This window comes from Haliotis rubra, unplaced genomic scaffold, assembly GCF_003918875.1.
Source record: "Haliotis rubra isolate DU_JTF1 unplaced genomic scaffold, ASM391887v1 Scf495, whole genome shotgun sequence".
NCBI lineage: Eukaryota > Metazoa > Mollusca > Gastropoda > Lepetellida > Haliotidae > Haliotis > Haliotis rubra.
In genome coordinates, this window is record NW_025767185.1 from 582,523 (window position 1) to 608,000 (window position 25,478).

General features: G+C 41.2%; 1 protein-coding gene and 1 long non-coding RNA gene across 3 annotated transcripts in view; one reads left to right on the forward strand and one right to left on the reverse strand.

Annotated features, from left to right (window-relative positions):
- The window catches only part of LOC124291541 (uncharacterized protein CXorf58-like), an 89,126-nt gene that overhangs the window by 32,390 nt on the left and 31,258 nt on the right, over nucleotides 1-25,478 (forward strand). For both annotated transcript variants that reach the window (XM_046728555.1, XM_046728556.1), the window contains exons 3-8: nucleotides 2,928-3,027; nucleotides 4,839-4,933; nucleotides 11,711-11,822; nucleotides 13,091-13,222; nucleotides 13,385-13,460; nucleotides 24,958-25,111. In XM_046728555.1, the coding sequence (XP_046584511.1) occupies nucleotides 2,928-3,027; nucleotides 4,839-4,933; nucleotides 11,711-11,822; nucleotides 13,091-13,222; nucleotides 13,385-13,460; nucleotides 24,958-25,111 (669 nt within the window). The remainder of the gene's footprint in view (nucleotides 1-2,927; nucleotides 3,028-4,838; nucleotides 4,934-11,710; nucleotides 11,823-13,090; nucleotides 13,223-13,384; nucleotides 13,461-24,957; nucleotides 25,112-25,478) is intronic.
- On the reverse strand, nucleotides 10,992-22,396 carry LOC124291545. Its single transcript, XR_006902236.1, has 3 exons — nucleotides 22,385-22,396; nucleotides 18,606-18,612; nucleotides 10,992-11,133 (listed from the first exon to the last, which is right to left on the reverse strand). It is a non-coding gene; the product is annotated as an uncharacterized LOC124291545 (long non-coding RNA).

Here is a 25,478-nt window from a genome sequence, read left to right on the forward strand (position 1 = left end):
ACTACAGTTACGTCCGTTACAGGTCCTCATCAACACTCATCTCGACGACCCTCAACCATTCAGTCTACTGAAACACGTCAAACCTCACCTACTATGGTGGACCAAGAGATCGAATGTTTGCGAAGGCATCTATTTAATAGAGCCGGGAATTCAAAACACATCTCTATGTAGACGCGTCGCTCCAAGGTTGGGGAGCACACCTCGCCAACAGGACGGCATCAGGGTTATGGAGCCAACAAGAGAGAAAACTACACATAAACTTGCTAGAAATGCAAGCAGTAGTAAACGCCATACTACATTGGAGCAACTTACTAAAGAATGCCCATCTGATGATTCACACAGACAACTCAACAGTGGCGTTTTATGTGAACAAACAAGGCTCAACCAAGTCCCCGAACCTATTGACTCTATGTTTTCAATTGTTCGATCTAATCGACAATCTCAACATACATGTCAGAGCATGTCACATTCCAGGAGCAAAGAATGTAATAGCAGACGCTCTCTCTCGGCCACACCTACCATCGCCAACAGAATGGATGCTCCATACAGAGATATTTGCACAAATTATCAAGAAAATAGGAGCTCCACTAATAGACCTATTTGCCACTCACTTCAACAATCAGCTGACAACATTCGTATCACCAGTCCCAGACCCACTAGCATGGGCAACGGACGCACTAAGCATATCGTGGGAAGGACTCAACGCGTACGCGTTTCCGCCGCCAGCGTTAATCCCACAAGTGTTACAGAAAATCAAGCAAACTCGGAGCCTCCAAATGATTTTGGTCGCGCCCTACTGGCCAGCGAGAACGAGGTTTCCAACTCTTATTCAAGAAATCGGACAGCCAATACTACAACTTCCAAAGCGCTCGAATCTACTAATACATCCTCACACCAAACAAGCGCACGGAAAGCCAGAAGCATTCCAACTTCAGGTATGGACTGTATTAAGGCCTGGTTATTCAGCCAGAGCGGCAAAAGCAGTCACGCTTGCTTTACGCAACTCCACACGCAACTTGTACGACGACAAGTGGCACAGCTTCGAAAATTATGCTGCAAAGAAGGGATTTACAGCGAGAAATGCTACACATCCACAAGTGGCTGATTACTTATGTTACCTGCGACAGACTAAACGTCTAAAAGGCTCAACATTATCAACATATCTCGCAGCTTTAAGCTCCGTGATAACTATGAGAACGGGTGTCAAGCTGACAAAGACCCTCGAGTTACTGGCCTTGCTACGTGCATTCCGAAAGGAGGATCAGAAACAGAGATTTCGCGCTCCAGCATGGGATCTTAATGTAGTGCTCCAACACCTCACAAGTGAGGCATATGAACTACTGGAATCAACATCATTCGAATTGCTGACACAGAAAACATTGTTCCTGTTAACAGCAGCCAGGATGTCAGAAATTCACGCGCACTAGATTACGAGAGAACACGGTTTGATGACAATCATAACATCGTGCATATGGGACTACGCTGGGATTTCATCACCAAGAACCAGTTGCCAGGTCAACCAGACAGATTATTCCACGTCCCAGCTCTCTCATCAATTCTCAGACCTCATGATACGTTGGACCTATCATTATGCCCAGTCAGAGCACTGAAAATATAACTACGACGATCCAAACCGAGGCGACAAAAACTCAAACGATTATTCATCCCTCTATCGACAGCTACACAGACTGAAGTCTCACGTACAACTATCTCGATATGGATTAGAACTGTCATACTTCGCGCCTACAAGGCTGCAGGACTCGACCCTCCAAGAGCATCTAATCCACATGAAATTAGAGCACTGGCTTCAACACTCGCTCTACACAGCAATTGCTCTTGGAATACCATCATGGAGGGCTGCTTCTGGAGATCCGATATGGTGTTTGCCAACCACTATCTGAGAGATATCACCACCGAGGACGTCTCAGGTATTCACCATTTCGGTCCCATGGTCCTCGCAGACAGCAGTTGACAGTCCCTCGGAGAAGATAAGTCAATCTTACGAGAATTTTACTGCTTATTTCACAACAGTACTATATAGCTAATAACTCCACGAAGTTATGCTATCATATATTTTAGCTTAAGACCAGTTGTAGTCCTAAGCTCAGTACTATGTCTGTTATTTCATAACAGTATGTTTTAGCTAACAACTCTATGAAGTTTATGCTATTATAATTATCAAGCTTACCGGTAAGTCTATCTTAGTCTTAAGCCTAGTATTGACGTTGTACATATTTGGTTAACTTCTCCATTAGGAGTAGTTTATTTATATTTATCATTGTATATATATTGTAGTAACCCATATATGGCAGCTGGTAAACTTAGCAGCAGGAATTTATCAATTCAGTGCCATTATGAAGTTCCCATAGGGGTTATTACAGTTATTACAGTTATTAAATCACTAATTATCTAAATCCAAAGTTTTCTGTTTACCCACCTCCGTATCCGTAGGATTCTACAAGCAAAATAGCATGAGTCAGGATAAGGAAAAATATGTAATTTTCTGAATAAAATTGATATTTTATACTTATCCTGACTCATGAGGTAAGCCCTCCCATCCTCCCCACATAACACTTTGGATTTCCCTGAAAATTCAAGTGTTGGGCTCGCTATATAAGGAGAGAGTGATACATGTGGGAAGAGGTGGCGCCCCCGTTCCTGCGCGCAAATGGCTAGGAGGGAGGCAACTCTTGGTGAGTACTAATTAGTGATTTTACATTGAAGGGAGCTTCAATTGGGAGATACAAGTGTTCCACTGTGTTCGCAAGAAGAAGAAGACAAGCAAAATAGCATGAGTCAGGATAAGTATAAAATATCAATTTTATTCAGAAAATTACATTTTGGTGTGATATTTTGAGTTAAATGTAAATTCTAATCCAAATGTTAGAAATGTATTATGGATATTACATTCTATTGTTTGCTTTCAGGTTAATTCGACAGGCAGCAGCATCTATTATAGAGCGAGCATGGATAGCCTTTCGAGACAGGCAGATGTTTTGTCTTCTCAAGCACTCAATCTGTGCAGCAGTTAGTATTAAACATTTTCTTCAAAACATGATAGTGTTTACAGACTAGTGGACAAGGTGTGTTGGGGTTCTAGTGACTAGCATCTTCAGACACTAGTTGGCCAGCTGTGTTGGGGTTCTAGTGACTAGCATCTTCAGACACTAGTTGGCCAGCTGTGTTGGGGTCCAGTGACTAGCATCTTCAGACACTAGTTGGCCAGCTGTGTTGGGGGTCCAGTGACTAGCATCTTCAGACACTAGTTGGCCAGCTGTGTTTGGGGTCCAGTGACTAGCATCTTGAGACACTAGTTGGCCAGCTGTGTTGGGGGTCCAGTGACTAGCATCTTGAGACACTAGTTGGCCAGCTGTGTTTGGGTTCTAGTGACTAGCATCTTCAGACACTAGTTGGCCAGCTGTGTTGGGGGTCCAGTGACTAGCATCTTCAGACATTAGTTGGCCAGCTGTGTTGGGGGTCCAGTGACTAGCATCTTCAGACACTAGTTGGCCAGCTGTGTTGGGGTTCTAGTGACTAGCATCTTCAGACACTAGTTGGCCAGCTGTGTTGGGGTTCTAGTGACTAGCATCTTCAGACACTAGTTGGCCAGCTGTGTTGGGGGTCCAGAGACTAGCATCTTCAGACACTAGTTGGCCAGCTGTGTTGGGGGTCCAGTGACTAGCATCTTCAGACACTAGTTGGCCAGCTGTGTTGGGGCTCTAGTGACTAGCATCTTCAGACACTGGATTGCTAGCTGTTTAGGAGTCTAGTGACCAGCATCTTCAGACACTGGATTGCTAGCTGTTTAGGAGTCTAGTGACAAGCATCTATGTGCTTGCTGTCATCCCTTAGAGACCATTTGTGTTACTGTATGTGTACGTATGGGTGGATGGAGTACTGGAGAGGAAGTATGAGTAGCTTTGCATGAGACGCATGTGCATGCGCAAGGGTGTCAGTAAGGAACCATGTGCTGACTGGCATGGTAGTGGTGGTGTTCACTCAAGCGAGTGTTTTATTACCACGAGTCATACTTCAACAATTAGCAATATTTAGGGACAGACGATAGTAACATTTACCCAGGATAGGAAATATATGCATCTTTAGATCCCAACACAGGCATTCATTACAAATATTATTTAGTTTATTAAGAAGATGTAGTTGAGTCATTCTCAAAATTTTTTGCATATTTATATTATATGTGTTTGTACCCGAAAAACTTAAGTCAAAATCAATATTTTTTATGGTAACCAATTTATCTCAGTTTATTCTACACTTTACGGTAACAAAATTGGAACAAAAATATTTTTATATCTATTTAAATCCCACCAAACCACCCAATTTTACTCACAGTACCATAACATAACATAACGCTATCATTAACATTAACAGTATGCCATAACATTATCATTTTCCTTATCTAATTAAAATTGATTTAACTGTTTATATCTGGAATATGTAGTGCAAGTATGTTTGGTAATAGAGCTTCAAGTAAGCTTAATATAATTCATATTCTCATTGTGAAGCTTTTGCTACATATTACTTTATATTGTAAGATCTAATAAAAAGGGTAACATAGGAAAAATGAAATGTTGTTAAGCTTGCATAATTTATGTTTTGTATATTCAGAATACTATGAATGTAATCAACAACATTTCAAGGTAAAACAAGAAAACAAAATTTATAATTTTTGCCTACATGAAATATGCATGATTTTGAGAATGACTTGAGTTGATGCTGGAAAATCCTTACCACATTTTGATGATTGTCACAAGTGCCTTGTAACCCTTAATTCATTGACATATGCATGTAAACTTATTGTGTGAATCAATTTCTAACAGGAAAATTCACTGTCACATGAAATTCTTCGCAAGGTGTGCCCAAAAGAGGCAGTGTTTCTGAAAGACAAAAGTTTACAGATAAAAGTTCGATTTCGGTAAGTATGGAAGCATGTTGAGGGGAATGTCCAAGTAACTCCCAATTTCTTAAATCTAATGGAGGCAGGACTGCACATCCCAACTTTCAACTTTTGATATCGAGCATGTGTAGTGAGTGTTTGCACTATCTGAGTGGCCAGGGTGTGGAGCAGGTTCTACTCATTGCTGAAGAACATGCTACAAGCTCTGACATGGGTTATAAGAATAATTAGAATCATGAACCTATATGTATATGTTTCTTTTGTTCCTTTGTTACTTTTATAAAATTGTTCCTAATAATTTAAAATGAATATTGTTATAGTGAACATAATTTAACTCAACATCATATATATTTTGTCTTGGTTTAGTTGTCGAGGATCCTTGTCCCTTGTCTTTAAATCATATGATTCAGGTCCAAGACCGATGATGACAAATCTATGGATAACAAATTCTGTTTTTTTTGTAAATGCGATGTTTTGATACAGATTTTTCTACTGTTGTCAAGCACAAATTCCTTCTAGACATTGGTATAAGAATCTGTATTTTTTGTACTTCCCAACTTCTAAAATGACTCTCAAAGAAGGTCCAAGACCAATCAGCAAAATATGACTTTCAACTACATTTGCAGTTATACAGCCTGAGTAAAAATGTCGCTTAAAGAAAAGCTATAGTATATGCTTGGAACAAGGTGAAAGAGACAAATACTTTTGCAGTGCCAGTCCTTTCCATTTGCATTGAAGTAGTTGATTGAACAAAGTCTGACCAGAAGGATCTTTTCTGAAAACAGAGCCCACTACTCTCCCTCCTCTCTTAATCACATATATATACCAAACAGTTGGCGAAATTAGGGATTCATTAAGGTGGAAGCTCTTCATGATAGAATGTTATTGTGTACTTATCCACATATTTCATTATCGGATGATTCTCTGGTTATGCATGAAAAGACTCATGATGAAAGCTAGGAATTCAACAGCTATTTTAAGCGTGTCAACGTTGTGGGACAGAGTCTCAAAGTTGAGGTTGATTTTGTTGATGTCGATTTACTGCTGGACGGTACAGTGATGGTGACTATACCAGCTCTGGCACATTTTCAACGATCATTACCGGATAAGCTTTATGACCCATTTAGATGAAGGATATCATCTTTAGACAAATCAGATAATCACCAAGGTCACAGACATCGCCTGGGTGAAAAAGACCATTAATCTCACTTCCACTATGGTAGAACATCAGCCTCCGGTGTATGGAGAACTCGGACAGGATGACATGAGGTTTGGGATGTGGTGGAGTATGTTATAAGCAAGGGTTTCAAGCTGTCACAACCAAATGCAGGTCTTTCATCTCAACAGTTAGCAAGTAGTCTCTTTTGTTTATGGTTGTCGGCCACCAACTGGCAATCAAGTGTTGGAGGGAAGTATTCATTAGAATTTTGTACATTATCAACACTGATAATAATTATTCAAATACTTCCCATCCATCCACCTGGAATCCCAGAATGCCTTCTCTCTTTTAAGGTACTTTTAGGAAAAGTTATGACGTTTCCCTGTGCTTCCACAAGTTGAGTTACTCCTGAGGATAGCATTTTGGGGCTCACACGGCTGATAAACAACACATTTACTTGGACTTCAATTTTTATTTTAAAGTTTAAGATTGTAGGCTGAAACAAGTTTCAGGAATAAGACAATCAAGTGTTAGGAAAAGAGTTCTAAGAATTATTGTCATTGTTGATGATAGTGTTTATTTCTTTAACTCATTAAGCCCGAGAGCCCCATCACTACTCAACACCTGGAAGCCCTCGCTGATCGCCCACTCTCTGTGCCGAGACTAATTAGTGCTAGTCACATCTGATTTCCCTGGCAGGTTTCGGGGATCACAGGAAACTGTCTAGTCGTACAAACAAGTCCTGATTGTTTAATTGTGTCGTAAAGATATATGTTGAAAGAAATCAGGTGTGAATACATGTCGTGTATTGCAAGCTTTATGTAATTTTATTGCAAGTTTCTCTTGTAGACCTTTTGTCGGCTTGTACATTTATATTTTATCACAATATGCATACACATGTATTCTTTGTATGTAACAGATGAGACGCACGTTAACAAATTCTCTCTCTTATATCATTGTGTGAGTTTTAAATTTACAAAACATCTATGACAATGACATACTGTAAAGAAGAATTTACTTTCATACTTTATAATCTTCGACGAAAATAGCGGTTTTGCAGATACATTTCTAGTGTTTACGAATTATTTTAATGAAAGTACTATAACGCTAGTCTGTGAATAGCACAAAGCACATTCATAGCATAAAACAAAGAGTCACGTGATAGGGCGTGATCAAATTTCCCGAATAGAACGTTCGGTATCTCAACTGTTCAATGTAGTGGCTGGTCATATGTTTTCAGCGACCAATCATATCATGAGATACCTGTCACAGAGGAAAGGACAGGTGACGGGGCGTGGGCGAAATTTCTGAAGAGCACGTTTAGTCACTCAGCAGCTTGGATAGAGATTGGTTATTGGCTATATCCTTGACCAGTCGATATGCTGGGTTTCGGCTTTATCAACTCAAGCTATCATGTAACAGTTTGTGTATTGTAAACATACACACTGGTAAAGATGTATGAAATATACACATAAGACAAATAGGAGTAGATAGTCACTTTGGCGAGTTTATTTGTCCTCATTTTAGTAAAACAAAGCGATTGAAATCCAACCACTGAGTAGAGGTAGTATTTATTTTCATATACATTTTATGCACACAACTAGTACATAAAACATAATGGTTTGCTGTACATGTAAATATAATCTTCACCTTGATACGAATGACTATCCAAACTAGAGTACACGCATTACAGAATTCACGAGGTGACACTATACTGAATTATTATAGTGTAAAAACTTGCAGTTGACACCCCCACCCCCAATATTTATGAAGGTGGGCGTGCCTATATCTTTACTGAATGCAAACGAGGTTCATAAGATTACAGATGTGCATGCATGTATACACATCACAGAGAGGGGCGTGACTCCATAAAGCAAGATGTCCCATGATATAACAGCGCATCTGTTTATTTTACACTTGTCACGGGACAAACCTTTCAACAAAGATGTAACTACATATGCATTCTACCGGAGGCTGTTATTTCAAGGTCGAAAGAGGCGTTCAATTATCTCATTACTGTAATCTGCTTGAATGATTATAAGCATGTATCGATACCGTAACTGATATACTATCCAGCTTTTATTGACGATGGATCAATAGAGACTGAGTTGATTGATACACGTGATAATTGCACCAGATTGGATAATTACACAGATCAAATAAAAACGTTTTACAGAATGCCCATGTAAATTGCATAGAAAACTGACAATTCAAATCAACATGAAACTTTCAACAGCTTGAACAAAAATGCTTGAAATACCTTTGTATGGCTTACATGTAATAACTTATGATATTACTTCTGTCCATGTGTGACAATGTTTTGAATTACCAACTTACTGTCTTTTTGTAACAAACGTAGTAAAAGATTTCATTGTTGTAATAACACTGACATGTATATATGTATTCGATGCAAAGGCTGACTTATCACTTTATATTAATCATATCTTAGGTAACATTACGAACTTTAGATTATGGAAAACAACTAGTTACAATTCAGTAAACTTCAAATTAGTAAGTTCAATTATGTTTAATCTATTCGAGCTTGGATGTATAATTACTTGTGTTTATACATTATGTTTCAGTATATGAAACATGACAACGTAATGATGCCTAAAAAGTAAATTCAAACTATTCTATTGTGTCTGAATTCTTTGTATGTCCTTGAAATTTCATATATTGTTTCCTATTTATTAGGTAGTTGAAGGAAATATAATTTTTAGTAACCTCTAAACCATTACATCTAATTCAATCAAGGTGCATACGAAGTATTTTAGTATCCATTCCCAAGGAAGAGTACCAGGCACCTACCTCTGTAAAAACATCATAATCCCCTTTCTCGCCGACATGCGTTCATTTGCTAAACGCTGTACAAGCCTATGATAATGATTAGTAATTGTTATCAAAACACTTTAAATACTTCTTCTGATTGATACTAAAGGTGGGATCTCTCGTAAGAAAAGCTAACATTTGCTCAGTACTGCTAAATTGGTTGAATAATATGTACAGTGCGATTTTTAAAAGTACAACACACATGTGCGTCTCTCGCTGAATAAGAGGTGCTTTCTGTTGACGACTGTATGGGGCTCTCGCTGTGAGAAACTGCTAATTACCTGCCCCATAAACACGTCACTCGCTGTGAGGAGCTGATTAATTTGCCCCATATATGCGTCTCTCGGCCTTAATGAGTTAATAGGCCAACGGACAACATGAAAACTACATTTAACAAACTTTCAAAAGCGCATTGCCAACATCCGCCTCCCCCCACCAAACCCCCTTACAAAGACCTTTTGTGACAAAAGACAGCACTAGAAGGAAGATAAACATTCATGGATAATTGAAATTATCGTTTTGCTTTACCTGAAATATATGATAAACAATTTTAGCTAAGTTGAAGGTTAATACTTCAACTTTGGTTTGTAAAAGATTTATAAACTTCATCATGTTTGGAGACTTGTATACCTCCAGAGGTAGGTAGCGACGTCTAAATGTCAAATACTTAGGACAAACCATGATAACATGATATTCATCCTCTATGTCAATTTTGCAAAAAGGACATAATCGGTTTTCTTAAGCTAATTTTGGTCGAGCCCATCTTCCTTTCTCAATCATAAGTGAATGAGAAGATAATCGTAGTCTTGTCAAGGCTACCCTATAGTTTATAATATCAATTTGAGATAAATACTTTTCCATAGTAAGTGATGATTTGATAAGCAAATATATTCTTGTTTCACTAAGTGAACTTAGATTATTTTTCCACATTTGTGAATGTATATCAATAACCCTTTGTCTAAAAGCACTTATAAATCCTCTACAATTTCAGTCAATTTCTGTTGTAACCAAATAAAACCATATCCATACTGAAACAACAAGTCTCTAATGAGAGTAACCCATGTCGTATATGCTGGATTCTGCCAAGCGTTGTCGACTAGAGCCCTATATATAATGCTTATATATCGTCTTTCGTCATAGGTGATAATCTTAATCCAATATTTCACAATGCGTAACAATCTAATAGTAATCAATGGCAGTACGCCCATTTCACCATAGACAAAAGCTGATGGTGTTGAACTTTTAACACGCAGAACCTGCTTAATAAACTTTAAATGGACCCTTTCGATAGCTGGCGCTTCCATAAATCCCCAAACTTCACAACCAGAGAGATCAGACACAATATCATTTATAAACAATGAAAATAATATAGGCGATAAATTCTCCCCTTGCCTGACACCTATACTTGATGAAAAGAACTGTGAATACCTATTTCCAGGAAGTTTAACACAAGAGGACACATCCATGTATATATTTTTGATTAATGATAGAAATTTAGAACTAATACCCAAAAGAATAGACTGACTGACTGACTGAGTTTGGTTTTACGCCGCTTTCAGCAATATTCCAGCAACATCACGGCGGGGGACACCAGAAATGGGCTTCACACATTGTACCCATGTGGGCCAAAGAATAGAGTTTAAACCAAAGAGCTTGCCTATCAACATAGTCAAATGCCTTTCGAAAATCTACGAAAGCACAATATAATTTCACCCCTTTATTCAAGGCTAAATCAATCTGTGAAGAATAAACATACAATCAGCCGTGCTATAACTCTTTCTAAAACCAAACTGTTCTTCTACCAAGTGGGAGTAGTTATCACACGACTGTTTAACTCTGTTATTTAAAACACTCGTAAACAACTTGCTGACACAAGAAAGAAGTGTAATCCCTCGATAATTATCTGCAACTAATTTACTTCCTTTTTTATGAATGGGGACAATAACGCCCTTTCTCCATTCAGAGGGGTATTTTCCAGATTTCAAAATAGCATTAAATAACAGGTAATTACTGGAGATAAAGTATCTTCTCCGGCCTTAAGGAACTCATTAATAATGCCATCATAACCTGCTGCTTTATTACACTTCAATTTACTCAATGCCACATGTACTTCAACCGCAGTAATGTCACGGTCTAACTCGTCAACCCAGTGCTGGACCATACCATTGTCAGATTGCCTAATCACCTCAACCACCTCAGTTAACTTTGGAACAATATCAGGATTCAAGAACTTTTCAAAATACTCAGCAAAATTACAGACACCATGTGTACTGACTGATTGACTGAGTTTTGGTTTTACGCTGCTTTTAGCAATATTCCAGCAACATCACATTGGGGGACACCAGAAATGGGCTTCACACGTTGACACCATGTGTACTATCAATATGCATAACCAGTGAAGATCCGGGTTAGAATTGGTCTTCAGCAACTCATGCTTGTCGTAAGATCGTGTGGTCAGCTCACTGACTTGGTTGACACATCTCATCCTAACTCAGGGCCGGTGGGGTAGCCTAGTGGCTAAAGCGTTCGCTCGTCACGCTGAAGACCCGGGTTCGATTCCCCACATGGGTACAATGTGTGAAGCCCATTTCTGGTGTCCTCCGCCGTGATATTGCTGGAATATTGCTAAAAGTGGCGTAAAACCCAACCCACTCACTCACTCACTCACTCATCCTAACCCAATTGCATGGATCGATGCACATGCTGTTGATCACTGGATTGTCACTGCCATATACCTGAAATATTGCTAGGTGCAGCGTTAAACAACAAACAAACCAAACAAACAATATGTATGCATACTTTTTCAGGTTTGGAGGAAGTGAATTTCCTCCAATGATTTTCTTCAAGATTTTCTACAACACAGATGGGAAGGGCATTAAGTACATTAGTGGCAAGAAGATGATTAAACCAGCATCAGAGGTAGGTGCACAGTACCAGATATGTATACCAATGTAGAAGAGTCAGCACCTATTGTCTTTCAAGTCAGAAATTCAGTGCTTTTGCTGAAGTGTTGAAGGTTTACCTGGCTATATTAACCTTGCATACTCAAATGGAAATAATGTTCTCATGTATATCTTGCATAGGCAGGTTTGTCATAATAAAGGCAAAGCAAAGACATAAATGGCAGTAGGCACTCCACTGTCATCATCATCCCTTAACTTTATATTTTCGAATATTCTCAAAAAAGTAGGGCTTGACCGATTCCGCTGAAATCCCGTGTTATGTCGCAAGTTGTATTATGTTTTGCCATAAAACTAAACTTCAGTGAAAACATCCAAAATCTGATATTATGATTAATTTGACATGTTCCCATTTCATAAATCTTGAAATTGACATCAAGAATTTTCAGATCGGATAAAACATTACAAGTGTGACTAAATATGAAGCTAAAGGTCCTATCCGAGGCTAAGAGATCAAGTAAAATGCAGTTTTAAGAAAGACTAGTTTTTTACTGAGACTGCAATTTCTGATAGCAAGGATGTTTCCAATGAAATGCTATGCCCAAGATGCTGCTAGCAGCATGCAATAGTGAGTGAGTATGTTTTTACGCCACTTTTAGCAATATTCCAGCAACATCACGGCGGGGACACCAGAAATGGGCTTCACATATTGTACCATGTGGGGAATCGAACCCGTGTGACATGACGAGCCAACGCTTTAACTACCAGGCTATCCAACCCCCCAGCAGCAGCATGCTGCTGATGCAATATGTGATTTCAGTCAGTTTATACATACAGAGATAGGGGTTGTTGGAAAGTCAAAGGCAGATCATTCTGGAAGTTTTACACAGTTACACAACAGGTTAGCTTAAACAGCACCTTATCACAAGCAACTTTTCCCATGGCCAATGATTAGTCCATTGTCAACTATGAAAAAAGGAGGTGGTGCTATATACACAATTTTTGTGGACTTTAAAAAAGCATTAAACGTGGTATGTGGACCTAAATTATGGACTAAATTCAGAACTGCTGTTGAACATCTGTCAAACTTGATTTAGATGAAGTTACTTGTGCCAAAAATCTGATAGATTCTGAAACAAATACAAGACCATGTTGATAAGCACTGATGTGATCAAAACATGAAATTTGTCACTCTCAAGTGATTCTCATATGTTAGGTTGTAGATGACAGTTTAACAGTTGGTTGTGTATGGACAAGTAACGTTTACTGTTGACTGTATATTTGCAGGCAGCAGAGGATTCACTTCGACTGATGGGTAACCGACTGTTTTATGAACAGATGCTACAAGATTCAATTTTCCAACAACAGTATAATATTTCAGATGAGGTGGATGTTACAACACTCAAGGATTATATGCAGGTTGGTAAATGTCAATTCTCTGTCACCAGTTGATTTAGCTGTCAGTTTTTTTTCTAATTTGAATGAAACTACACATAGTAGTTATAACCATAGAAACATAGACACCTAGAGCCATGTTGTGGTGCCTGTAGGATACCACTGTTGTTTATGTTGGTGTTACAGTACTTGGCCAACGTGGACGAGACACCTGCTTACATGGGAGGAAAAGAAAATTACTGGCGGAAGCTCACATTGGATGGTATGTATGTATGTAAGTATGTATGTATGTATAGATGGATGGATGGATGGATGGATGGATGGATGGATGCATGCATATATCAACATCAAGATGTCAGAGTTGGTTCGGACCCAACAACTTCAATTATTTTTCCTTATCCTGACTCATGCTTAATTGCTTGTCTCTTTCTTCTTGCGAATGATAGTGGAACACTTGAATCCCCTTTTGAAGCTCCCTTCAAAAAAGCGGACGTAAAATCACTCACCCAGTGTTATCTCCCTTTAGATCTTTTGCGCGGAAAATGTGTCAATTGTGAGGACGGTTGTGAGCACCTGGGTCCCCTATATGGCCTTATATCCTGTAATTTTGAGGCCTTGCTACTAAATTAGCTGTATACGGCTTTTAGGATTGATATACCAACAATATGGTTTGAAATTTTGTCCAAATTATCTGTATTTATTCACATTGTTGACATGTTTTTTCATCGTGTTTACGTTTGATGAAAACTTGCAGTCGTTGCAGATACCTGTTGTCGGTTGCTGACCCGCGCATATAATATGTCCTAATTGTACTTCTCCATGTTGTTCCAGCTTTCACTGTCAACTTTGTCAGCATTTATCTGAATTTGAATTTAATAATTATTTATATTCCATTCTTAGGCATGCCAAGGACAGGTCTAGACGACTTTCACAAGTCATGTCTAAACCAAATGATTGCGTTGATAACCGTTTGTTGTTGTCTGCTGACATTCACCATTCCAGTGGTTTACCGGCTGCGTCTGCGGAGCATGTCGCTGTAACTGATGTCAGCTCCGGCTCCAAGAAGAGGTCGTCTACATCAACTATAACCTCATCGCAGTCGAAGAAGACTAGGGCATCGTCTTCTCAGAAGAAGAAGTCGTCTACTAACAAGACTCCGGCGAAGTCTTCACATGGGGCAGCGCTTAAGACGAGGTCTTTCGCTACAGAGATCATCCCGGTAGATGAAGTAGATGTATATGATGAGCCACCCATCCTCATCCCTGAAGTGCCAGTGAGGAAGAAGGCGAGGTCTTTATCTACAGTAACATCAGCAGTCATCTCAACGCAGTCAGATGTTTATCAATGCAGACATCAGATAGAGATGGCAGATCATCACAAGTGCAGCAGTCCTTGGGAGAAGCCTCGGTACTCTCAGATGCGTCGTCCACAGTGCAGCAGCAGCAGTCGTTGTCGCAGAGCTTCAACCCCGGGGTCTTAATGCAGCAGTTTACACAGCAGACGTTGGACCTGATGGAACGGAGGTTCGCGCAGGAGAAAGCAGCGACGGAGGCCCCATCTACATTGAACCTGCGTGAAGGACAAGCAGCCTGCAGATCACATCCCACCAAAGATAGCAGCCTGCCTGAAGGAGGGAACCTACGTGAAGGATCACACACTCTACGATGTACCACGACATCTTCACCAGAGGAGCCTTCACGAAGGAGCAGAACCAGACATTCACTGGAGCATCGCAGATCATCCTCCTCCGATATGGACAGCCATCAGGAGCCTTCACGAAGGCACCATAGAAGAGAATCTACACCTTCACGAAGGCACAGAGATACATCTCAAGACTCCAGGGAGGATCTTTTTCCGAATTTATCGCCTTAGCGAAGGTCTCCGCGCAGGTCTCCACGGGGGTCTCCACGAAGGTCTCCACGCAGGAAAGAGACAGACTGGCAACCATCTCCAGAACAAGAAGCCTCTAAATCCGAAGATGATGGGGGAATCATATTTTCCGATACAGAGATCAAATCTTGGATGACAAATGGATTGGACTTGCATCACCTTCTAAAGAGGATAATGAAGCATTTACGTACAGGATGTCTAACGAGGACTTCGATACACTTACTCTTCCACCCATCGATCCTGTCTCAGATGTACCAGGGAACCTCAGCACAGCCTTCAGGAAGGCAACGAAGTTCCAGAGTCAGAGCATCCCACCATTCAACGCCAAGAAGTTCTCTCTTCACCACATGGAACCCTTCACGAAGGCCCCAGAGATAGATGAGAACTACAAGATCATCAGCGACTCCCGAGCCAGGACTTACAAGTGGAAGATAAGAAGTTGGCACAACTAGATACAACTACCAGACGTACCTTCTTTGGCCTAGCCAGGTCAAGAGCCATCAACGAAACTCTCATCGCGAAGTTTAGGAACTCGACCTCGGAAGAAGATAGAATGATCTACTCGGCACTACTAACCCAGAAGAATGATCATCAGTTCATGTCCGAACATCTGGCATCTACATCAGCGGGCCTGACACTATTGAGAAAACAAGGATTGCTATCTTCCTGTAAATGGAGTGAACGCTTCACCAAGTCACTATACAGAGCTCCGTGGTAAGCATCATCTATCTTCGCATGGGAAATTGAGGACGTAGCCAAGGAAGTAACGAAAGAGTCAAAGGAGGAAATGATGATCAAGTCCATCGATACACTAGCCAGTGTTATCCGTCAGACATCGCAACGCTACTCCGGCAAGTCGAAGTTTACAGGAATGCAACGAGCCAGCGAAAAGAAATACGGCAGCCCCAGAGGAGGCAAGGATTATTTTCGTCGCCCAACCTGAGCTCCCAGAGGTAACCCCGGAAGAGGCAGGGCATCCAGAGGTGCCAGGAACTCTAGACGCTGAAGGACGTGTTCGGAACGACTGGAGTCTTCCACCCCCAGCTGTTCCCATACAACCTTCAACAGTGGGTGGACATCTACAACGCTACTGGAAGAATTGGGGAATTCTTCAGGACGACTACGTATCCCAGATCCTACACAGAGGATACAAGATACAACTACATGCAGTACCACCGTTGACAAGCAACTCTCTGGCCCACAACTATGCTGCCAACCAGAGGGAGAACCTACTCGACGCTATCACAACTCTACTCGAGAAGGAGGCGATCGAAGAAATAAAACAGGAGCTCGTCACGCCCAGTTTTTACTCCCCAACTTCTTAGTACCAAAGAAAGATTCCAGGGAAAAGTTCCGACTTATATACAACATGAGGAAATTCAACCAAGATTATCTACGCAGCCCCGCAAAGTTCAGAATGATACATCTGCTTCAACTGCGACAACTCGTACGTCCGTTAGACTACCTCGCCAGCATAGATCTACAGGATGCGTATCTTCACATCCCGATACATCCGGACTCAAGGAAATACCTACGATTCCTCTTTAACGGACGTCGCTTCCAATGGAAGGTTCTACCATTTGGAATATCGTCGGCCCCCTGGTTGTTTACTCGAGTGACAAAGCCAATCATCACATATCTACATCATCGGGGTCTACACAGTGCGTTTTACCTGGACAACAGGATTCAAGCTCATCAAGATCCCAGTCAACTCAGACTGCAACTAGACTTCACAATCAGGCTACTCACACAACTAGGATGGCTAAGTAAATCTCCTCAAGTCAGAACTAGAACCCACACAGGATCTGCAATTCCTAGGAATACGGTTCATCACATCGCAAAAAGGCATAGTCGTCCCGTACGAAGTTGGCAGAGCCTACTTGGTCTCCTCATGTCAGCATAAGACATGACACGCAGAGGAAGGCTACAACTGCGCCCACTACAAGTGTTTGTGAACGCTCACCTAGACAGTCCGGACTCCTTCGGACTACCAGATGGACTAAAACCATATCTCTTATAGTGGACTCGGAAGTCGAATGTTTGCGGAGGAACCTACTTATCAGAGCCGGACTACAACACTCATTTCTACGTAGATGCATCACTTCAAGGATGGGGAGCCCACCTCGACAACGAAGTGGCAGCAGGGAAATGGTCGAATCAGGAGCAAAGTCTGCACATCAACATGCTCGAGATGAAAGCAGTAATAAACGCCTTACTACACTGGTCCAGCATACTAAGGAACGCACAACTGATGATCCATACGGACAACTCCACAGTGGCATTCTACGTCAACAAACAAGGATCAACAAGGTCAAGGAATCTTCTAGATCTCAGCTTCCATCTATTCAGTATAATAGACAATTTGAACATCGATGTGAAAGCATGTCACATTCCCGGAGCCAAGAATGTGATAGCAGACGCCCTATCTCGTCCAACACAACCATCCCTGACGGAATGGATGTTATACCCAGAAGCATTCAGATGCATCATACAGAGGATAGGATCTCCTGATAGACCTGATTGCTACAAGGTTCAACAAACAAATACCAACATTTGTCTCTCCGATTCCGGATCCACAAGCATGGGCAACAGATGCTCTAAGCATCTCCTGGGAAGGAGTAAACACTTACACGTTTCCACCTCCAGCTCTAATACCGCAGGTATTACAGAAAATCAAGCAGACGAAGAACCTGCAACTGATTTTGGTCACGCCCTACTGGCCAGCGAGGGTGTGCTTTCCCATCCTCGAACAAGAACTTGGAAGTCCAACCCTCCAACTTCCAGAGTGGCCGAACATACTAATTCATCCGCACACCAAGCAAGTACACGGAAATCCAACAGTATTACAACTACACGCATGGAATGTATCAAACCTTGCTTGAAGAAAAGAGGATACTCCGCCAGAGCAGCTAAAGCAGTCACATTAGCTCTACGTAGATCAACCCGCAGCTTGTATGACGACAAGTGGTAGAGTTTTGAGAAATACGCTTTAAGGTAGGGCTTTACGGCAATGGAAGCAACACATCCTTAAGTGGTGGAATACCTTTGTCATCTAAGACAAACAAGGCGGTTAAAAGGTTCAACACTCTCTACATACCTAACGGCCCTCAGCACAGTTATCACCATGAAGACGGGTGTGAAACTGACTAAAGTACCAGAGATACTAGCTCTACTACGCTCCTTTAAGTTGGAAGACCAACAAAAGAAATTCAAAGCGCCTGCTTGGGATCTCAACGTAGTCTTACAGCATCTCACGAGTTACGCTTACGAACCACTAGAAAGGACATCCTATGAGTTTCTAACACATGAAACTCTGTTCCTGGTCGCCTTGGCAACAGCAGCTCGGATGTCAGAAATACATGCTCTGGACTTTGAACGAATACGATTTGATGCACATCGCAATATCATACATCTGGGATTGAGATGGGATTTCATAAACAAAGAACCAATTGCCCGGTCAGCCAGACAGGCAATTCCACATCCCAGCACTTACTTCAGTCCTTGGACCACAGGATACCCAGGATCTATCCTTATGTCCAGTCAGAGCATTACAAATTTACCTACAAAGGTCTAAGATGAGGAGACAAAAATTCAAGCGCCTTTTCATCCCTTTATCTTCGGAGACACCTACAGAAATCTCATGTACAACAATATCAATATGGATGAGAGCTGTCACATTGAGAGCCTATAAAGCAGCAGGACTTGAGCCACCACGAGCCTCCAATCCTCATGAAGTCAGAGCACTGGCGTCGACACTTACTCTACATGGAAACTGCTCGACAATAATGGAGGGCTGCTATTGGAAGTCGGAGACGGTGTTTGCCAACCACTACCTCAGAGACATTGCTACCGAGGATGTCTCCGGTATCCACCAGTTTGGACCTCTTGTTGTAGCACAACAATTGACGGTTCCTCAATGATGCTGAGATGAATCTCACCCTTTATCACATGACTTGTAAAAGCCGACACTCGGAAGAGTTGAAGCTTAGAGTCCATGCGCACGTCTAAGATAGGCTAGCATGAATGACAGACCCTATACTTGTAAGGACTTACTCGTATATGATGAAGGGTCACTTCTCCATTTGATGCGGAAATCAAGACATGGAGTCGTATAAATCCACACTCAATGTCAGGAGAAGCGGTTCTGGAAAATCTGATAAGTTGTGGACCCCCAAACTCATCAGAGGAAGCTGGAAGGAAAGATCAGCATAGTACTGTAAGAGGTTCCCTCAGGGAGGTATGCAGGACGTAAATCAGCATGGAATCCAGAGTGGCTTGACCCACCACCGTTTCCGTTGGATTCTACAAGCAATTAAGCATGAGTCAGGATAAGGAAAAATATGTAATTTTGTTATTAAAATTGATATTTTATACTTATCCTGACTCATGAGGTAAGACCTCCCAACCTCCCCTCATGGCACTCTGGATTCCCTGTAATCCAGGTGTTGAGCGCATATTCAGAAGAGAGTGAGGGTCATGTTCAGTCATGTGACACATTTTCCCGGCAAAAGATCTAAAGGGAGATAACACTGGGTGAGTGATTTTACGTCCGCTTTTTTGAAGGGAGCTTCAAAAGGGGATTCAAGTGTTCCACTATCATTCACAAGAAGAAAGAGACAAGCAATTAAGCATGAGTCAGGATAAGTATAAAATATCAATTTTAATAAAAAAATTACATTATTGTCATGTCTGGGGAAGATGTTTGACCCACCCAACAGATGGGCGAAGATTTTGCTATGTCTGATTGAAGTTTTCCTAGTCTCTAATCCTTATCAATAGTCCCTCCATCAGTACCTTCACTGGTGGCTGATGGAGTCAAATGTCTGTGATTGAGTCTTTTTGACATCGTCCATACCAACGCATCCTCTCAATCAACAAATGGTAGGGCTGTGGTCGTGATTTAATCAGACAATTCAACAGTGGTAGGGTACTCAACCATATGGGTTCAAAAGGATCACAATCACTGATAAGCAGGGCTGTGGTTGTTCGCTGATTGATCCCTGCACATCAACAATTTGGAGGGCTAGGCTCTGATTATCTTCAATTAACATACCTCTACAGGTTCAACATGATCGCATCTCCTCCTGGATCTGGCACGAATGCTTACAGGTTCCTTCTGCAGGTTTTACACAAACTCTGCTCCACCAAGAAAATTCTTCTGCTTTTTCGTCACATCCTTCTGCCCAGCCGAAGTTGGTTTATTGATCGTGTTGATCCACCCTCACTCTGATTGACTTCACTGGCCACCCAGGCATTTCATCTTGATCAGGTATAAATACTGAAATACTGCCGACGTGACGTAAATTAAATTCACTCACTCACTGAGTCATTCTTCACATGCTTCACATGCTCCACATGCTGGATGTGAACTGAGTACATTTTAAGCGGAAGAAGCATAGCAAGGCCTTCCGTGATCTCTGATGGCATTTTATGGTAAAGAACCAGTTGGGACAGCCGGATAGACTCTTTACCATTGTCAACAATTATGGGGCCTGATGATACATAAGATCTGTTGCTTGCCCTACTAGATCTACATTGCTGCCTTGCAAGACCATTGCAGAGTGCTTAAGTGCCTTATCATCCCACTTTATACAGCCTCCACATTGGAAATATCACGAACCACCATAGCTATTTGGATGAGATCGACCATCCTTCAAGTGTATGCCTTTGCTGGTCTACGTCCTCTGGTTGCCTCCTCTACCTGCATGAAACCTATGCAGTAGCCTTGACCATTGCTCTTCAGACAAGCTTCTCCGTGACACCAATCACTATCTGCTTTGGCTTGGAACAAAATGTTAAATGGAGAGTTTACTGAGCTCTTCTGCGTTTGCACCTTAATGACATGGATGTAGGGGACATTTTCAAAGAACTTGCCATCGTGTTGGAAATTGGGGCTAAGATGAAGTTCTCCTGACTCTTAGCTTCGTCATTTGCCCCAGTCCCTGGGAGTTTGTGTTGAGTATTGCTCAGGGGCTTTATGAAACAACAAATTACAAATGCCCTACAACTGATGCTCAGAGGATGAGAAAGTCAGCCTCCTTGATATACTTATCATGTTATGGTTGTTATCTTTCTAAAGACGGGGGTAATCTATGGCCCACCATCCAACCATGGGATAAGTGAACTACATGAGATAATCTTTTATAATACAGTACTTGCCCTATCTCACATGATGGATTCCTACCTGACCAATCTTGCTACACAGGTTACAGGTAGTTCTGGCTCCAAGACAAGAAAATGACCCCAGCTGGTGTTAACATGATAACACCTTGGCATGTTGCATGAGCTTCCAGTGACTGCCTACAGCAATACATGGAGCAGGGGTGTGTTCAGGTGAGGCATTACAAGAGGCTGAAAACCTACGAGTTGTTCCCACATGTCAGAAGAAGAAGGGAAAGTGCCTAACATGATATATAATATATTTTATACTGTATATTTATAATACTTAAACAACTCACATAGTGCATTTCCCCTTGTTGTGCTCAAATTGTAAATACATGTTTTCTGCACATGATCTGCATGCAGCCTGTAGTGACTGTCTGGGCCTGTGTAATTGGGTGGGTCGCTGTATCCACTGTATAACCCATGCTTGTCGTAAGAGGCGACTACAGGGATCGGGTGGTCAGGCTCGCTGGCTTGGTTGACACGTGTCATCGGTTCCCAATTGCGCAGATTGATGGTCTGGTCCAGACTCGATTATTTACAGACCACCATCATATAGCTGGAATAATGCTGAGTTCAGCGTTAAACTAAACTCACTCACTGTATCCACTGTAGTTCTTTGAATGACGACCACTTTGTGGTCTATAGGCATGCCTGATCACATGGAGGGAAAGATCGGGCATATAAGAGTCAATCTGAAGTGTTCAGCCCATCATCTTCAAAGAAGTCTTGGCAATCTTATTATCTATCAAGAAGGCTTGTCGTTCCTCGGCACACTTGCCAAACCCAACATTGCCAGATGATGCTCTGTTTCTTGAAGATCAGTCTGACTTCCTTGCCTCCTCATGAATAGATCAGCAGTAACGTTATCATCTAGAATGGTTGTTGTGAGAGGATATTTGGACCCTCCTGGTTCCATCCAGGATCCTCAAGAGGCCTTACAACTTTCAGAGGATACTGAGATGATCAATCCTCAGCTCCCACACCTTCTCGTCACAGGAATGGAAAGCAGAGGAGTACTTCTTTGGCTGATTAATCCACCTCGCCTGTCATGAAGGGCAAAGACTTCGAGTTGATCACCCTTCCTGTGGACTGTCAGTCCAAAGCCATCGCTACTACCATAAGAATTATAACAAATAACTATGGGAGCTATTATTCTCATTCATGAACAGTTCCAAGTGGTGATGGACCAGATCTTTCAGACTTTGTTACCCATGTTGTTTGAACTCTTTAGTCAAATGTGGTCTGTCAAGTCCCTATAGAAAGATATCTTTCAAGGTGATAACCTATTCCAAGTAGAGCTGTAACAATGCATCAAACTATCGATGGATTGCAATTGTTGAGTCTCCGACAGCAATTAATTGATGGTAGAAGCGAAAAACTATTGATGCCTCGATAGTATGTGTGACTAGCAATAGTTTAGAAACTGACTTCCATTGATAAATGTGCAGCGCAAAATACAGAAAGTACCAGTGCAATTCTTAGATACTTTTCAGTTTTCATGCTCATTCCAAATGGGTATTTGGATGGTTATTTATTTATATTAAATATTTTTATTGTTGTTTCGTATTTTTTTATTGTACTGTTTATTTGATCTGGGTTTCAAGTTTCTTGTCAGTTATTAAAAGAGACTGAAACTACTTCAGCTTGTTTTTCTTTCATATAAACTATACATTCATTTGGGAAATGACTTCAAATAAGACAATTCAAGGAGATAAAACCCTATTGCAGTAGTATTGCAATAGTTGATCACAATAGACTATTGTTATCGCAATAGTATGTCGCAATAGTTGTTTCCCCTTCAATAGTCACCCCTAATTCCAAGTATCTATAGAATTACTGCACATGCAATAGATCCAAGTACATGACTCCTTGTGGCAAAGGAGGTTGGTGCAATACATTCCATTTAACACCGATTTGAAGGGTGCCTTTTGTCGCCATGGATCCAGTAGAGGCAGGGACAAACGCCAAAAAGGGACCTTCCAGCAGACAGCATCACCAGGACAGTCACTTTTGACAAGTCCCAGGTTAGTGGAGAGTTCTGGCCTTCCAAAGGCTCACTAACATCTGATCCACATGAGGACCACTGAACCTGAGGTGGATCTCTTTGGTAATCGGTTTAACACCCATCAACCGATGTTTGCCTCTCCAATCCCACACTCATTATCAAGGGATCATTATGCCTTGGCACTCTCCATCAACTTCATTGTGGCTACAACCACAACTTTTCAAGATTTCTACAGTGCCTGGATTGAGTTGGCTGATTATGAATGAGAAACAAGACAGTCTTTCTTCTAGTGCTTGATGTGGCAGCACACATATCCGAGAGCCATGCTCTGGATTTTAACATGGTGTTTTTCATGAGTTTCTGTTGGGACTTCATTGACAGAGATGCTGTTCAAAATCTACCGCTCTGCCCAGTCAGGGCCCTCAATATCTACTTCAAAGCCTGACAAGATCATTGAAGACTTCAGAATTGACTATTCATTCCACTGTCCATGTGACAAGGGCATCCACCATGACTCTTCACAGCAACTGTTCATTGGTGTCTAATATGAGGGCTGCTTCTTGAAGTCTGACATGGACTTTCACATCACACAAGCTGCTGGACTTATTAATGTCCAGGGCCTGCACAAATTTGGGCCCTTAGTCCTGGCTGAAGGACTGTCTACTGCCCATCAGTGGAGAAAAAAGAGTTAGTCGCAGAGACTTGCCTTAAATAAATTGCATTAACCTTGGCTTGGATCATATTACACCTTATTTGGCTTACAATAAGATAGGAGAAGTTTAAATATTTGTAAATTTTACAATATTTATCCTATCTCACCTGACAAGGTTGATTCCATCTCCAAACTGACTTCAGTAGGGAGTGATGTGGTCAGTTAAGAGCAAGATACATGCTTTGTATGGACTTCTAGTGACTGCCCATAACAAAAGCTGGGTAAAGGGTGTGCTTGAGCATTATGTGCATTATGTGAGATAGGATTAGTATTATATACAATTTATTGTAAATACAAAATGCAAAGGCCCTATGATTGTCTATGTAAATCTACACAGCATTTTGAAAGGTGGGTACAGGGTTTAGTAAGGGTGAGTATTGCAGAGAATTTTCATATTGTGATATATTGCAATGCGAATTATATATTGTGATATGTGTTGCAATATATTGCAAGAGCTTTTTTTTTAACAAAAATCTACTTACAATCGAGTTAATTTAACATCAACACAGTGGTTCAACCAAAAATGCTGCCATACAGAAGCCTTTGCCCTAGTATTTGGCATCACAATAAATTGTCCGTTGTTTGGGGTCACCAGTTTACAACAAACACATGACTTCCGGTGTGAAAAACGGAAATATCCGAAGATTTCCGAGTGTTACGAAGTTTTCCGAATGCATGTCAAAATACCGGTTTTCGATCAGCGCATCGCAGTACGTATCATTTTCATGTCTGAACCGGTAAATACCGGTAAACCGGTTATATTGCGAAGCCCTAGGGTTTAGGCAGATCAAGGCAGGCAGAATCCTGTGCCATTTGAACACAGGCATATGAATCTATTGCATTTGAATGAATTACTAAAAACCTGTTAATGTCACAGCTCCTGAATTGTAATTAGGTGAAATACAAGCAATGTAATACAAAAATAAGTATACCGGGTATTGTCCTGGCCACAACTTTTTTTTTTTTCAGTTGTGATTGTTTTAACAGTGTTACCTCGCCACACCATCTTCTATGATGTCATAGAATATGCATACAACAATAAGATGACCCCAAGACTTGAAGAAGAGCTGCCCCTCCTTGTATCCCGCCCTGTCACTCAGGAGATTCAGCTGGAGCAGCTACGCAGCATTGGACTCATGAGGTAAGTAGCTTCACACTCACTGTAACATTACTACACCCATAGCTAAAGTCTTTTTCAGCAACAATGTCTCTTGATCTAGGCCAGCCAGAATGACCTCCTTCAGATTCCAACATGCATGAAATCAGGGTACTGGCATGATGGTTCCCAAAACCTACTGCTGGCTGATTCTGGCAACACAACATCACCTCATTAATCTATCCATAGAAGGTGCTGAATGACATCATTTAGAACCAGAAAACAGCACCAGAGGAAACGAAAGTGATGACAGCAAAGCCATAAGTGATGTCATATGACCTAGATCTGAAAAGATTGTGTTGCAATGAAATGCTAACAATAAATATGATTCTCAGAGGAATTAGCATGCACT